This window comes from Meles meles, chromosome 10, assembly GCF_922984935.1.
Source record: "Meles meles chromosome 10, mMelMel3.1 paternal haplotype, whole genome shotgun sequence".
In the NCBI taxonomy this organism is placed as follows: Eukaryota; Metazoa; Chordata; class Mammalia; order Carnivora; family Mustelidae; genus Meles; species Meles meles.
In genome coordinates this window covers 96,794,738-96,809,609 of record NC_060075.1, presented here as the reverse complement: position 1 = coordinate 96,809,609, position 14,872 = coordinate 96,794,738, and the positions used below count along the sequence as shown (strand labels likewise).

Here is a 14,872-nt window from a genome sequence, read left to right as displayed (position 1 = left end):
GGGAACATGCTGGTGGCCTTGGGGGACCCGCAGCTTGGTCCTCATGGTGTTTGCTCCCAACTGCGGCTGCCCTCTGCTCAATGGCCGCCCCTGAACGCCGTCCCCCTGCTGCCAGACCACGTGTGTCCCCAGACAGCTAGGGTCAGGACCGTGCCTGCTGCCCCTGCCTCGGGTGGCCGTGGTGTGAGTCCACACGTTTGTGGGGCCCGAGTGGCCTGTTCCTGCCTCCTGTGGGAAATCGCTCACGTTGCCACCAGACTGGGGCATTGCCAATCCCGGTGCCGGCTTTCTCCTGGCAGCGACTCCAGAGGACAGGTTTTTGGAGTGAAACCCCCTTCTGCCCACTCTCAGGGCTGGGATGGGACCCTGTAACAGCATCGGAGTCTCCACCGCTACCTTTCGGTTTGTAAAACACAGCTTCCGTTTCATTCTGTGTTTGCTTGTTATCTTGGAAAGCTCTTCATTTTGAGCAGGGATCCGGGAAGCGTTGACCTCCCGTTTTCCTGCAGGCTGAACGTGGCTCACGGGGCCTGTGTCTCTGCACATCTGGCTCTAAACCCTGCAGGTGTCCCCTGGGCCTCACACTGCTGGGCCTGATGAGCCCTCCTTGCGCAGGAGGGCACTCCGGGCTGCAGCCTCGTCAGGGGCCAGGGAGGACAGGATGCCGGAGTGACCAGCATGGGCTGTGGGATCAGAATGCTGATTCCAAAGCCTTTATGTCACTTTCTGTCCTCTTAGAGGTTTTTTCTGCATGTTTAAAAGGCGTGTGGCGGGTGTTGACTAGGGTGTCGGGGGCCTGTTGGAAAGCTCTGTGCTCCCCAGGGAGAGCAGGGGGCCACATGGAGGGGCAGCAGGGAGTCACCTTGGCATTTCCAGGCGAACTTGGCAGACAGGGCTGGGGCTGCAGTCCGGTCTCGGGCGTCCCCCCCCCAGATCCTGGCTGCAGTGGGACTTTGTAAGCATGAATGGGAGCTGAGCTTCCGATGGGGCAAACCCATGGCGCCCGCTTCTGGGCTCCGACTGGGCCGGCTGCCTCTGTACCACCCAGACGCCAGAGCTGAGTGTTTTCTTTTTCAGGTCTGGTGATAAGTTGCAAGCTGTCAGAATTGGTTGTGTGCCTGTCCCAGGGTCGGGGGACAGTTGGTGAAAACCAGAGTGTCCGTTATGTTATTCTTAGACACTGTGGACATTGCTTTTCTTGGGGCGTTCCGTTCAGCAGCCTGCAGGGAACATACCATTTCCTTCCTCAGAGAGAGGCCTGCGGGGTGTTTGTGTCTTCTCTCCTTTCCGTGGCAAGGAGGACCGTGTTAAAAACGGACGGGGCGGGATGTGCCGTTCCTAGGCTCCTCTCTCCGAGACAAACAAAACTTGTGCTTTGTAGGGATGTTTGGTCCCCCACATTGTCTCTCCTGGCTCATGCACCTTGTGCCCAGTGGCTGCTATTTACCGGGTCTGGGGCGTTTTCCCCCATCTCCCTATGTGCCAAGACATGCCGCCACACAGTTGTTCATGGAAAGTGTGGGGTGTGGCTTTGGCAGGGGCGGGGCTAACAGGGGCGGGGCTTGGTAGAAATAGAAGAGGGCCATCTGAGCCTGTTAGGTCCCTGGGAGAGGGCATGGGTGGGGGGCAGGGGACACCGGGTGCGCCTCTGAGCAAAGTCCAGGGACTTTTGGTGCTATCCAGCTCACCCTGTGCTTTTGAAAAGCTATGTGTGTGTTGTATCTAAAAGTAAATTTTTAAAAAACATTTTGTTAAGATTTTATTTACTTATTTGAGAGAGAGAGAGAGCGCGAGCGCACAGGCAGGGGTGAGTGGAAGAGAGAGAAGCAGGCTCCCTGCTGAGCAAGGAGCCTGATGCGGGGCTCGATCCCGGAACCCTAGGATCATCACCCGAGTCATCGGCAGCACTTAACCGACCGAGCCCCCCAGGCGCCCTAAAAAGTAAGTTTTGTTTGGAATAAGCACACGGTTAGGACAGTCTTTTGTCATAAATACGGGCTGATGGTTTTGACCGTGGGCAGTCGGGTGTGACCATACAGGTGGGGGGACCGTGTGCTCTGCGCCCCCTGCGCCACCAGGGGCCCTCCCTGCCTGCCCCTGCTGAGGCTTGTGGCCTTGCCCTTGAAGCAGGTGGACACCGGGCGTCAGAGTCCCATATCTTCTTGCTTTGACGTCAGTGGTATCCTCACTGCCTTGGGGTTTGCAAGGGGACGGATGGGGGCTGCTGGCCACCACTGCCCCGCTGGGACATGGCGAAGGACACATCTCCCAGGCGCCAGCCTGCCCTCGGGTCTTCCGTCTGATGGGGGCGCCGCTGAGTCACCCGCCAAAGGGCCATGGGTGACACAACCCGCTTCCCGCTTCCCTCATCCCAGGCGAAGCTTTGGAAAGAGCTCACAGGCGTTCGTGTGGGGGAGACTGTTGGATTCTTCTGATGAGTTCAAATGAAAATATTCACCAACATGGGTGCTGTCATTGGGACCGACTCCCCGTCACTCAGGTGCGTCCGCAGGTCCGCCACGGCAACACTCGTGAGGAGTGGCTTGGGTTTGAGACCTGGATTTTTCTCGGTGGAAAGGGTTCCAGGAATTCGGTGTGCTTATGTCTCGGACTTGGCTGTTTTAAATGACCAGAAAAGTAAAAGCAGTTTTTAAAAAGCTTCTTAAATTTTACAAAAATATATATTTTGTCTTTCTGCAATTAAGTTATATTTATGAGATTTTCTTCTGGTTCTTTGGCAAACCACCGGCATCTTAAGAAGCTATCACATGCCATCTCCTTTTTCCCTTTTCATAAAGATAGGACCCAGGAATCTAGTGGGTGCCGGCCCCAGGGGTCTGTGGGCTCCATTCTGGTCCTGTCTAATTTCCAGGGGTCCCGCACACGACATTTCATCTCTGAGGCCCCCAGCTTCCTTGCCTGGAAAGTGAGACACTCAAGAAGGTGCCCGGCCTCCCCACTTGGCCTGATCTGGTCCGACAGGCTGAGGTACAGGAGTGCGAGCTGGCCACTGAGCATGCATCCCACTGTGGGCCCAGGTGGCCCTTCCCCACCTCCTGGAAGGGCACGGTTGGGACACTGTTCCCGCAGTGGACTCGCAGATTTCTGGTCTCGGATAAATATTGGTAACCAGGTGAATTTGGAGCAGATTTTCTCAATTTACTTCTTTTCTATGTCGTCCAAGTGTTGACAGGCGTTTGCCGCACCTCATGCCTGGTTGGGTCAGGAAGCCACCTCGAACACTTGCTACCGGCGTGCATGTGTGAACAGGGCCCCCTCTGGGGTAGGTGTGCAGCTGTGTCCTAAGCTCTAGAAGTTACTAGAATCATAGAGCTTGTCGGGGGGCTGACCCTGAGGGCCCATGGAGCCGGGACTGAGGGCCGACACAACCTGGGCCTTACCGTCCTTGCTTTTTGGAAGAAAAAACGCAACCTTCAGTAGCTGCTTGCTAACGTGAAGGAAAGACGGAATGAAAGGATCCAGGTGAGTTCCCTACCCTCCGCCCCCACGTGTGGCAGGCAGCTTAGCTGGACTGGTGGGGGTATGTTTTCTCCTGGGGCTACGTGGGTGACTTGGGCTGTCCTGCCCCCTGGGAGAGCTCGAAGGAGGCGAGTAAATTAATGGGGTCTGGGCCATCAGCATTTCATGGAACTGTCTCTCTGCACTGCTGCTGTTCTTGTTTGGGGGATGTGCAGATCTGCCTCTGGTCCTCCTTGCCCTCGCCAGTGCGCCCCCCACCCAGAGGAGAGCTCTGGGCAGACTGGATGGAGACCGAGTCACCTGCTCCTGTGGCAGCCCTCCCGGCCCGGCCTAGAGGACCCCGCTCCCGCCGGACTTGTGGGAATGTCCCGTGTTGAACTGCGTTCTCCACGGGCCCCGTCAGACTGTGAGGGTGGGTGCCACGGGCCGCATGTGCCCCGCCCCCAGAGCCACAGGTAGATTCTGAGCCCCATAACCTCAGAATGTGTCAGTTTGTGGGACGGGGGCCTCGATGGGGGTCAGGGGGCTGGAGGGGACCCCACGGGACTGGTGTCCTGAGACGGAGAGGGGATCAGGACACAGACGCACACAGAGGGGCGAGTCATGGACGTGGGGAGGAGACGGCCATGGACACGCCTAGGGGAGGCACCAGGGGAACCGGCTGTGCTGCATGTGGATCCCATGCCACGTGTGGATCCCATGCCATGCGTGGAGTTCTAGCCTCCGGGACTGGGAGGGAAGAGATGTCTGTACGAGGTCTGGGATCTGTGGGACTGTCCTCGTCCCCGAGAGACCGACATGAGCCCCTCTCTGGATGTCAGTGCTGGGCTTCCCTCCTGTCACTGCCCTGCTCCGTTTCTGATCCACTGTAATGATTCTGGTGAACACAATTAAACTTGTATCTCTTCTCCATCTTACGTAACGGGAAAATAAAAACATCTCGTGTTTATCGATCAGTAACACACAGCCCCAGAAGTCAGAGCTGTAAAATCGTAAAAGATGAAGAGAACATGAAAGATTCTGCCCCCGGGAGAAAACTCTGCCCTCCTCCCTTGGGACTGCTGCTCCGTGCAGAGACTCGGGGAGCCCCCGCGATTCCAGCAGACAGGTCCCTCGGGCGTCCGTATGTCCAGCTGGGTGTGGGGCATAGGGGGGCAGGTATAGCCCTCTGGTCTCATAAAGGAAAGGCTTCGCAAAGATCAAGGAAGGTCATCCTGTCACTGCATGGTGGCCTGCCTGTCACAATTCACGTTATGGTGAATTTTAAAATGATTGTATTTCATGGTGCAAGTTGAGCATACGGTCGTGCCTTTTCCGGGGCTTCCCTCAGGAAAGTGCCTCTCCAGCCGTCGGGGTCGGGCTCCCACCGGTTCTTCACCGTATCACCTCGCTTCGCGCAGTGGCGGTGCTGGACGGGCTTACCACGGGCACGGGGGTGCGCTGATTTAATGCATCTCCGTAACTGGGTTCTCCTGGGCGGGTGCCCCTCCCAGAACCGGGAGTGCATGCCATGCCTGCCCAGGGAGAGCTGACCTGGCTGGCTGAAAATGTGCCGCGTGTTTGAGGGCACCGGTTTGTGTGGGCTTTCGTGGCACTCGCTCACGTGGCCCAGCACAACTGGGGCTGTCCACGACTCCAGAAAGGTCGGCTCGGCTCTACCGTTCCTCTGCAGGGGCTTCGTTACATGTGCATTTCCGGAGAGCGTGGCGGAGTACTGTTTTATGTCGCTCTGTCCGGAGTACGATTTCGTAAGAATCGGCAACAGAGAGCGCTGGGCTTCTTGTGTCGAGCGAACATACAGAGAAACAATCCGGGCCATGGGGTGTGAGCTGTAATTTCTGCCCCAAGATCTTAATTTCCAGACGTAAACAGGGGGGCCAAGTCAGACCCTGTGAGTCGGTCTCACTGCCCCCGACCCGGCTCAGCCCCCGGGGGTGTCGGCCAGAGTGCCCCAGTGCCCAGGGGGAGATGCTCCTGCAGGGCTGGGCCCGGGGCGAGCATGAGTGTGCAGTGATATGCGTGCATTCTCCATTCAGACACAACGTCACACATAGGCACAGCAGTACTCGCACCCACACTCCTGTTCCCAGAGCACAGTCACCCCTGGGGTACGAGGCCCTCCCTGTCCCAGTCACCTGCCCACCTGCCCACCTGCTGGCTTGGGGAGAGTTTCCCATACCTCGAGCAGCAGGTGCCACAGAACCAGGTGTGGCCAGGGCAGACTTGTTTGTTTATGGTTGTCCTTGGTTACAGTGACTTGTCCCCTAACAGAGCCACGACAAGGCCATAAAATGGTCCCCGGAAGACCTCTTCCCATCTCTCCAGGGCTGTGGCCTTCACCGATAGCCCTGGTCCTGTCCCCCTCCCCCACTCCCGGTGGGCTCCGCCCCTCACCCACCCACCCCATCCTCCCAGTCAGAGAGTGAAGCCCTTCCTGTCAGGGGAGGAATGTGGAGTTTGGACCCAGTGGGATTTGCCCACACTACCCGGCCTCTGTGGGACTCAGCACTGCACACACCAAAGGGACACTCTCTGGCTTGCTGGGTGGCAGTGAGGGCCAGCGAGCAGGACCCACAGACACAGCGCATGGCCTGCTTGGGACGTGAAGATGCCCTTGGATGAGCTGTGGGCATCCCCGTGAGTGCACCCTGGTCATGGCAGCTGGGCCCCATTCTCCTGCGACCGTGCTCAGGCCACCTTCCAGAACAGGAAGGAACTCGGTGAGGGAGGCAGTGCCCAGACCCCAGGGTGCAGCCATGTCCTCCCTCTAATGCACTGGCCGTGCACTCAGGGATCTGTGGGCATCCTGCTGTCAGACGGTCCCTGGGAACAGCGCCACATTGGGGACCCTCCTCCCAAGGTCCCAAAGCACGTGGCAGGTGCTGCTGGGTTGTTAGCTTCGTCGGTGAGACAGGCCTGGCTCCTGCAGATCCTGAACATCGAGAAGCATCAGCCCCTGCATGACGGGGAAGGCCAGGCGCACCTGGAAACCATCCAGCACCACGGTGTTGCCTTTTGGGAAGTGAGCGGAGGAGAAGGCCCGCCGGGCGTGTGGTCTGAGGTTGCAGTAAGATGGGGACAGAAAGCAGGTGAGCGGGCTCCACCTCTACTGACCCGACCTGAACCACGAGCAGCTGCCTGTGACATGCTTACCGGGTGTCTCCGTCCTACGGGGAGGTGGGCGGGCCGCGGCTCAGAGGGGCAGGTGCATGGCTGGCGGAAAGCCCGGGAGCCATGCTCTGTGACTCTCTGGTCAGATCGAATTGCTGGAGGGAAGCCCAAGTGTCCAAGACATGCAAAGGGGATTCTGCATGGCCATTTACATCCCAGGTTCTGGGCAGGGGGGCCCAAGGGGGACCATATGTGCTCCCTGTGCCCTCCCTCCACAGCCCTGCCAGAGATGAGTCCGCTGCCGTCCTCTTAATCCAAGGGAGGAAATGTCCCTTGCAATGTAGCAGGCCAAGCCAGTGTGTTCTCCTAGAGTTCCCGTCCTGGGATCTGGCGTGAGCCACGTCCAGGGGACACGTGCCCACTGTGTCCGTTTGAGGATGGTCTTTGCAAAACTAGGTGTCCGCCATTCTTGAGCCCGCCGGTGGCTCTCCCCTGGGCCCCGCCTTCTTCTCTGACTTGGCGCTCCTGGTGTAATTTCATTTGTAAATTCATTGTAGCCCTGGGATGTTTTCTGTTTGCGTTTAGTCACGGTGTGGGTGAACACAGACAGCAGGGCTGTGATCGGTTCTCTGGAGTGGAAGCCTGGAGCCTCGTTGCTTCTCCTTTGTTCGGCTGAGCTGGGGAGTCTGCTCTGTTCCTGTGGCCCCCGCCCCGGCCTGCTCTCCAGTGAAGATGGTGGCTTATGCCTTTTGCCTTGGCTAACGCCTCCTCCTTGACGGCATGTCCGGGTCGCCTCCGTGAAGCATGGCCGAGCCCGTCAGAGTTGTCAACCGCAGATGGGGCCGCAGTGGGGGGCGGGACTGGGACTCAGGAGCCCCGGCTTGGAGCCTGCTCCCATTCTCCGGGGGACGCCCTCGGGACAGGTGGGCAGTGTCACCAAACCCCTCTGGCCAGGGACTGGGAAGAACATGGGAAGCACAGGACACACCTGCCCTCTGGACAAAAGACCTCCCAGCCTTCCTGTGTAAGACGTGTGGGTTTTGGGGCTGCGTAGGACTTTCCCTTTCGCTCATCCGACAAGCATACGCTTCCAGGCAGCGAGTGGAAAACTCACAAATAGACTATTTTTAAGGACAGTTTTAGGTTTACAGAGAAGTCGGACGGTACTCTCATTTCCTCCTTGACTTCCCTCCTGATTTTCCCCGTTACCCTGTTGCAGTAATGGGTGCATTTGTTGCCATGGATGAGTGACGACGGGGACATTTTAGGAAGCTGCATCCACGGGTTGTGTTAGGGCTTGCTCTGCCCGTTCTGTGGGTTTGGACAGATGGGTCACACGTGTTCACCGTTAGACCATCACACAGACCGTATTCACTGGACACTTCTGTTCTGCGTCTCCCCCCTCCCCCCCTGTGGGCCAGCACCCATCTCGTTATGGTACCCACAGTTCTGTCTTCCCCAGAATGTCACTGAGTCGGAATCGCACAGCGTTAGCCTCTCTCACTGGCGTCTTTCTTGGTGACACGCACTTGTGGTTCCTCAAGATCTTTTCTTGTTTTATAATTGCTGAATAATAGTCCCCAGGGTGGGATACAGACAGTGATTTTTCAAAGATGGGAGCCCCGGTTCCTCGCATGGCCTTGCCTGGTGTCCCGTAGAGTGGCACCCTGGGCCCCATGGGTGCTGTGTGGACATAACCCATGCGCAGACCTGACCACCGAGCTCCGTGCCCTGTGGGCCTGCCCGGCTGGCCGTCACCACCCCATAGGCGCCTGTCTGTAACTTCCTCTATTTCCAGAGACCTTTTTTTCCCCTTTTTTGGTCTTCGTGGTTTATATTTATTGGTTCCTGTATCCCCTGTTCCCTCCTCCGCTCATCAGGCTTGGACAGACACGTGCGTGGGGCTGCGGACACGCGTGTGGTGAGGGCGTGCTCCTGTTTCCAGAGGGGCGTCCGTCAGCGCAGGGACGCCAGCCACTGGATCAGTGGTGCCGGGCTGCGCGTGGGGAGGGGGTGCGCGCAGGGAGGGGCTGGTGCCAGGGGACAGCGCCCTGCCCCAGCGAGAGTATGAGTCAGCCTGTCGCCTGAGCCGTGTGTGTCCCAGACGAACGAATGACCATGTGTCATGTTCCCTGAGGAAATTCGGAAGATAAGCAGCAGTTATAAATAGTCTGCATGGCGGGAAGAGCCAAGGTCATGCTGCCACCCACTCCAGGACACAGGGACAATTAGATCCCTGCGGGCTCTCTCCCTTCCCGTGCATGTTTTTACTTTGAGGATGGGGGTGTGGGGGGCCCTGGGAGAGCAGAGCGGGATCCTGCTGGCAGGTGCCAGGATCCTGGCCTCCCAGGACGGCACGAGGCCGGCGTGGTGCCGTCACCCGCCTATAGCCCGCCCTTCTGCCCAGGGACCGTCTGTGCTCCCGGAGAGTAGGAGCCTGCCCCATGCCGGCCTGATGGAGCACCCACGCTCTTCCTACCTCCCCTGTCAGACGAGGAGGCCGAACCCCGGAGCCACTCATCTGCTTTCTGTCCCACTGTGGAAAAGTTCTAGAAAAGGTGGTCTACTCTGTAAGGAGTACGGGCACTGGGTGTGGTGGTGGGGGCGGCCTGAAGCCCACCAGGCGGGGCCCCCACCTCCTTGTCGTGGCCGGGAAGGGCTCCAGCTGGCTCCCAAGTTCCTAGCCTGGGAGGCCGCTGTCCTTTGAAGCTGAAGAGGAGATTCTGTGCATGAGCCCAGGGCACTTCTTGAGGGGAGGCTCCAGGGTTTGCGGGGGATTCTGTGAAAGGAGCTGGACTGCATGAAAGTGAAGAAGAATCTGGATTCTCATAACTGCATGCCTTGTCTGTCGTTGATGCTGGAGCTCTGCGGCCGTGAGTGGGGCCAGACAGGGACGGCTCTGGGGTCGCACCTGAGCGGACCTCGGGTGGCATTTTCCCGGGAGCCTGTCTGCTTACCCTGTGTCTTCTCATTGTAGGTGGTGACTCACCGCTGTGCACAGGTGTACCTGGGACAGGTGAGTCCTTGCTGTATCCCGGGGGTCCTGGCTTGTCCTGTGGGACTGTCTCTGTCTTGATATGGGGCCCTTCTTGGGGCTGTCGGGCTCCCTCTGGACCTTACACGGGACCCGCCTCACTCCCAGAGCCTGTGCACGGACCTCGCGCCTTGGAAACTCACCCGTGCATGCTTTCCTTAGTGACCAGAGCCATGACTGCCTTTCAGATCCCTCACATCGGGCGTCCCTGTGCTCGGCCTGGGTTTCCTTCTCTGGGACAGAAGATATCTCAGTCCGTTTTCTCAGGGGTAGAACGAGGGCTACAAGATGCCTGTGCTGCAAGGCATCTGTGCCTGTCAAGGTGCCATGGTGACCATGTGACAGGGCGTCTGTGTGTGTCATGGTGTTGTGGTGGCCGTGTGGAGTGTGGTCCCGTGGTGGTCATGTCGTGGGGCGTCTCTGTGTGTCGTGGTCCTGTGGCGGCCGTGTCATGGGGTGTCTGTGTGTATCATGGTGCTCAGGCCGTGTGGAGTGTGGCCGTGGGGACCGTGTCGCGGGGCGTCTGTGTGGAGGTGAATCTCACGAGCACCTTCCCCAAGCAGGCCTTGCTCATCGACAGGAAGGTGGCCACCGGGTTTGGATGGCAGGTGCCCTTTGGCCAGTCCATGCATCCCTGGGCCCCTTGTCCTCTGTGTGCCCGTGGCCCTCCCACCCCATGCTCTGTGTCTGATGCTCGTGGTGACTCACCAGTCCTCAGGCGTGGGAGCTGGTGACCTCCTTCCTGTCCACCTTAGGCTGTCGGCTCTGAGCCGTGAGCAGCCCCTTTCTGCACTTTCTTCCCCTCCAACCTGGCCGCTGTCTGCTCCCTTCAGCTCTGGGGCCTGTCCCCAAGGAGGAGTCACCAGCTCTGCAGGTGTCCCGGTGCCAAGAGCCCTTCCAAGTGGTTCTGGAAGAGCCTCATCTTGGCTCTTCCCCACTGTGAGCTACTGGGTCTGTCCCGGGGGCGGACGGGTGTGGCACTGATGGACGAGCAGGACCTGGACACATCAGGGGGCTGACGTGATGACCTGACCTCTGCCGCGGCAACTGTCTACTGGCCAGCAGTGCTTCTGGGACCGTGTGGGGCGCTGGTGAGACAGGAGGGCAGACAGCTCCGTGGGGCTCATCGTGCTCAGAATGCGTGGCCGTCTCCTGGATGGCCATTGTTCTAGAACTTCTCTGGTGCCTAGCCACCTTCTGCTTCTTGCAGGGGCTTAAGTACATGGGGAGTGAGGCCGGGTCCATCCTCAGACCAAAACTGGCAGGCAGCGGGTCCTGGAGGCAAAGCTCCCTTTGCAAATGTTAGCTTAGCTGATGAGACATGCATGTGTGCGGAGTTTCCCTGGGGGCCGGCATAGACGGGAAACCAGGATACTGGGTGTGCACCTTGTCCGCGAGGGAAGCACGGACCCGCAGAGAATGGGTGCACCGGGGGGAGTCGTGCAGGGCGTAGGCTGCGGCTGGGGGCTCGTCCTGAGCCACTGCTGCCTGGCAGACGTCTCACCTGCACCCAGTAGGTGTCTGAGGGGGAAGTCAGGCGCCGCTCTGGAGGGCAGCGTCGTCGGGACCTTCGGCTTTCTCTGGCTCTGTCCGTTGGTAGGGCGTTGAGGGTAGAGAAGCACGACCATGGCTTTGTTGTGTGTTGGCTTCCCGCCGAGACAGCCCATGTGGGGCAGGGCCTGCTGGGTCATGACCGGGAGGCTCTGTGGTGTCCCCAGGTGGCAGATCCCTTGTGACGGGAGCCGAGCCGTGCCTCTGCAGATGCCCGTGGGCGTGCGTGTCAACCATGTGTGCTCGTGTGCACACCCAGGTGCAGATCTCAGTAGTGATCATGAGCACGGGGCCAGCGCTAGGCTGGGCTCCAGCCAGGTCACGATACCTGGAGACCCGCGTGACCTCACACGGGCCCTCTCGTGTCTGCGCCCCACTTCCCTCCGCTGTGCGTGGGGATACGGTCGTCCCCGGCGGGCGCCATGTGGGGTGGATGGAGTAGCGCGTGGGAAGTCTGGGCACTGGCTGTGGCTCGCAGGAAAGGCACCGGGTGTGGGACAGCCTTTTCCCTGGTTGGGCAAACGCGAGGGGGGCAGTCCCGGTCTCCTGGTGCCTGCGGCCTCTGCCGGTCTGTTTGGTTTGATCATTGTTCTCTTGCCGTCTGGTAGGGGAGAACCGGTTTGGTCTGTTCCCAGACATACCATCTGCTCTGCGAGGGTGAAGGAGCCGGGTGAAGGAGCCGGGATGGGTGCGTAGAGGACCTGTTTCTCTGGAGCCCCCGGGACACGGGGAGGGTGCCCCAGCTGGCAGGTGGCTGGCCGGCCTCACGGAGGGCTGGGCGTGCATCACGGCGATGACTGACGCTCCGGGCAGAGCGCCGTGGCTGCCCTCCGTCTTGTCCTGCATGGACTGTGTCCGTCCAGGAGGGCGGTCACGCCGGTGCAGGAGTGGACCTGCAGACCCCTCGGGTGCACATGTGGCTTTCGCTGGGACACCCTTCAGTCCAGCAGGTGTGGACGCCCCATGGGCCAGTGTTCCCGGACAGCACCCAGCAGCCTTGGCCCAGCGATGGCCCTAGCAGCCAGCATGGCAGCCCCGCGTGGGAGAAGTTCACTCCTCTGAGCAGCCTCCGTCCTTGCAAGAGGCCGTGTCCCCGCCTGGCGGTGGCCATGGGTGCGGGTGCTCCTGGTGGCGCCAGAGCCCGCTGGGGGCACAGGTGCGAGCCCTTACCTGGCTGCCAGTGCTCACACCTGGATTGTTTTTGCTTGGCTGTTGTGGTTCCTCCCGCTGGAGGAGACAGGGTATAGAGTCACTCTTGAAATTTGAGTCCACAGTTGGGGAGCTCTGCGGCTGTGCTCTTTGTTCAAGGAAGGCAAGGACAATGGGTGGTTTCTGTTGCAGGTGACATGAGGTGTCAGGTTACAGAGACTGAGGCTGGAGTTTGCAGACTGGGTCCTGTTCACTGCACCTGCCGGGGGCACGTGGGTGTGTTGGGACCTTGTTCAGCATGATTTGTGTAAACACACGGGGGAAGCGGGAGTGGTGAGGTTCACACGAGGACAGCGTGACTGTTGAGGATACGTGCCACTGAGCAAGTGGTATCCGTGTCATATTCCTTACTGGGGGCCATGAGGGGATCTCCCCAAAGGGATTGGTTATCTCGGAAAGACTGCCTGCCGAATCCGACACTTGGAAGCTTGAGATGGATGGAAAGGCACCCCCTTCAATGGAGCTTCTTTACGTTCAGAATTAGATGGTGACGGCAAAGTTCAGTCTTCCCACCTGTCAAGTATCGGGAGGGCAGCTTTGCCCAGAAGGTTCACTGCAGTACCTGGCGAGCTCGGCCTCTGGCGCCGGCTCCCGGCCAGGCCACGACTGCCACCATGCGAATTTCTTGTCCTCGTTAAGTGCAGGTCTTTGGCTGGGTGCAGATTATTCCTGCCCATGGACTGCTCCCACGCTGCGGGGCACGTCAGAACACAGACGCAGATCTGCCCCAGCACATCAGGGTCTTAGCCGAGTGATAACCTCTGTTTCTGGAAGTCACAGACCCTGGGAACATGTGCACCCACAGCTGTGTCTGCACCCACGGCTGGCCCGCAGGGTCTGTGCATCTCACATGAGCATCCTCCACCTTGTCCCAAGGACATTCCCTTGCTTCAGGCAGCAGAGACTCGCAAACATCCTTATTCTGTAATCTTCTGATCTTCAGGAAGCTGGGAAAGTCTCAGGAGTCCTGCCAGATGGTAGCTGAGCCTTCCGCTTGCTCAAGTTTATCTCCTCTGGTTTTGGTAAAAGGCAAGTGAGACCCAGAAATAAAAACACACAACACTGCTTTCTCAGACGTTCACCTTGACACTTGAGTGATCTAAGAGCCACGTCTGGTTCTGCAGGGGGGCATCAGAGGAGCCCGTTTTAAAGGGACATGTGGAGTGGATGGTATGAGGGAAGCCGAAGCTCAGTGAGCACACCAGGGATCCGGCGATGGTGAAGCCAGCCCTTGTGTCCTCATCCTCTCCCTGTGGCTGCTGGAGCGCCAGCCATTGCGCCTCAGAGCCTTAGGCCACCTGACCCTGGTGGTGCCTCAGTGCCTGTACCTGGCTCTGTCTTCTCAGCAAGCATGGAGGTAGAGGGTCCTGGTGTTAGTACTTGAGGCATAGTGGGGAGTGTTCAAGAAACGCTGAACGTACCGAGTGGAGCTGTGTTCCCCAGGTTTCCCGTGGCCCCGATCCGGATTCAGGCTGGGCTCCCCATGCTGGGGCAGTGCTGGTCGCTGCTGTGTTCTCCTCGGTCTTCGGGGTCCTTCGTGGAGGTTGGGATCTGAATTAATGTGTGCGGGGCCCTGGGCGACGGCGTTGGAAGCCAGGATCCCAAACTCTGCTCAGACTCCCTTTCCTTTAACCATGCATTTCACCCCTTCCAGCGACCTGCTCTTGAAGGGAGCAAAGCAAGTGTGGATGGGGGCAGCCCAGGGGCCGCTTTCATGCACAGATCCCAGCAGGCTTCTGAGACAAGGCAGGGGTTCACGGTGGAAGGGAGCACAGACGGGGAGGGGGCTCTTGCAGGGTGGGCGTGAGGACCCACTTCTCATCTGCCAGAAACCTGGGATGTGGCTGAGTTTGGAATCTGGATGCAGGGAGGTCAGGCCGGACGCGTGTCCTTGTGAGCAGACCAGAGGATGCAGGTGCACGGGGGACTGGCTTAGGGATGGGAGGTGGCGTCTGGAGGGGTCAGTCCGGCCCAGAGCCTGAAGAGGCTGGTGCAATGCTTCCCAAGGACACGTGGCCCCGCAGCCTTCGTATCTGTCTGAGTGGCTACCCAGGGGAGCAGAGTGTGGGGTCCCTCCCTCCACCTCTTTGGTGTCATTTAGCATGCACCCCCGCCCCCCCCCGGCACTTCTGGGATGGGTTCAGCCACAGACCTGGGTGGGGGCCCTCCTGGGGGCATCAGTGTACTCAGGGGAGCTCTTCCGGGCTGACCGTGACCCTCTGGTCCCTGCCACAGACCTCACAGGCAGGACAGCCATTGCAGATGTGCAGAGGAATGGGGGAGGCTGTTTGTGGAAGTCGAAGGAGAATGGGCTTGGGGATCGGGCAGGGCTGGGAGCCCAAGGCCCCCGGAGCTTTCCAGGGAAGGCCTTTGAAGCCCATGCTGCTGACTGGCTGTGTGTGGGGGAGACCCTCTCCTGCTGACCTCTGCCCCAGGCCTCTGTCGGCAGCTGCTGGCAGGACCTATCCCGGGGCTGGCTCCAAAACC

The 14,872-nt window shown here is 59.4% G+C and overlaps 1 protein-coding gene across 8 annotated transcripts in view; it reads left to right on the top strand.

The window, feature by feature from the left end:
• The window catches only part of TNS3 (tensin 3), a 200,427-nt gene that overhangs the window by 61,462 nt on the left and 124,093 nt on the right, over positions 1 to 14,872 (top strand). For 4 of the 8 annotated variants that reach the window (XM_046020349.1, XM_046020348.1, XM_046020352.1 and 1 more), the window contains exon 4: positions 9,569 to 9,607. The exons of 2 other annotated variants lie outside the window; for them this stretch is intronic. In XM_046020349.1, coding sequence (XP_045876305.1) covers positions 9,569 to 9,607 — 39 coding nt within the window. Of the gene's footprint in view, positions 1 to 5,991; positions 6,570 to 9,128; positions 9,150 to 9,568; positions 9,608 to 14,872 lie in introns of those variants that run through there. 2 more of the 8 variants (XM_046020355.1, XM_046020356.1) reach the window with 2 other exon arrangements.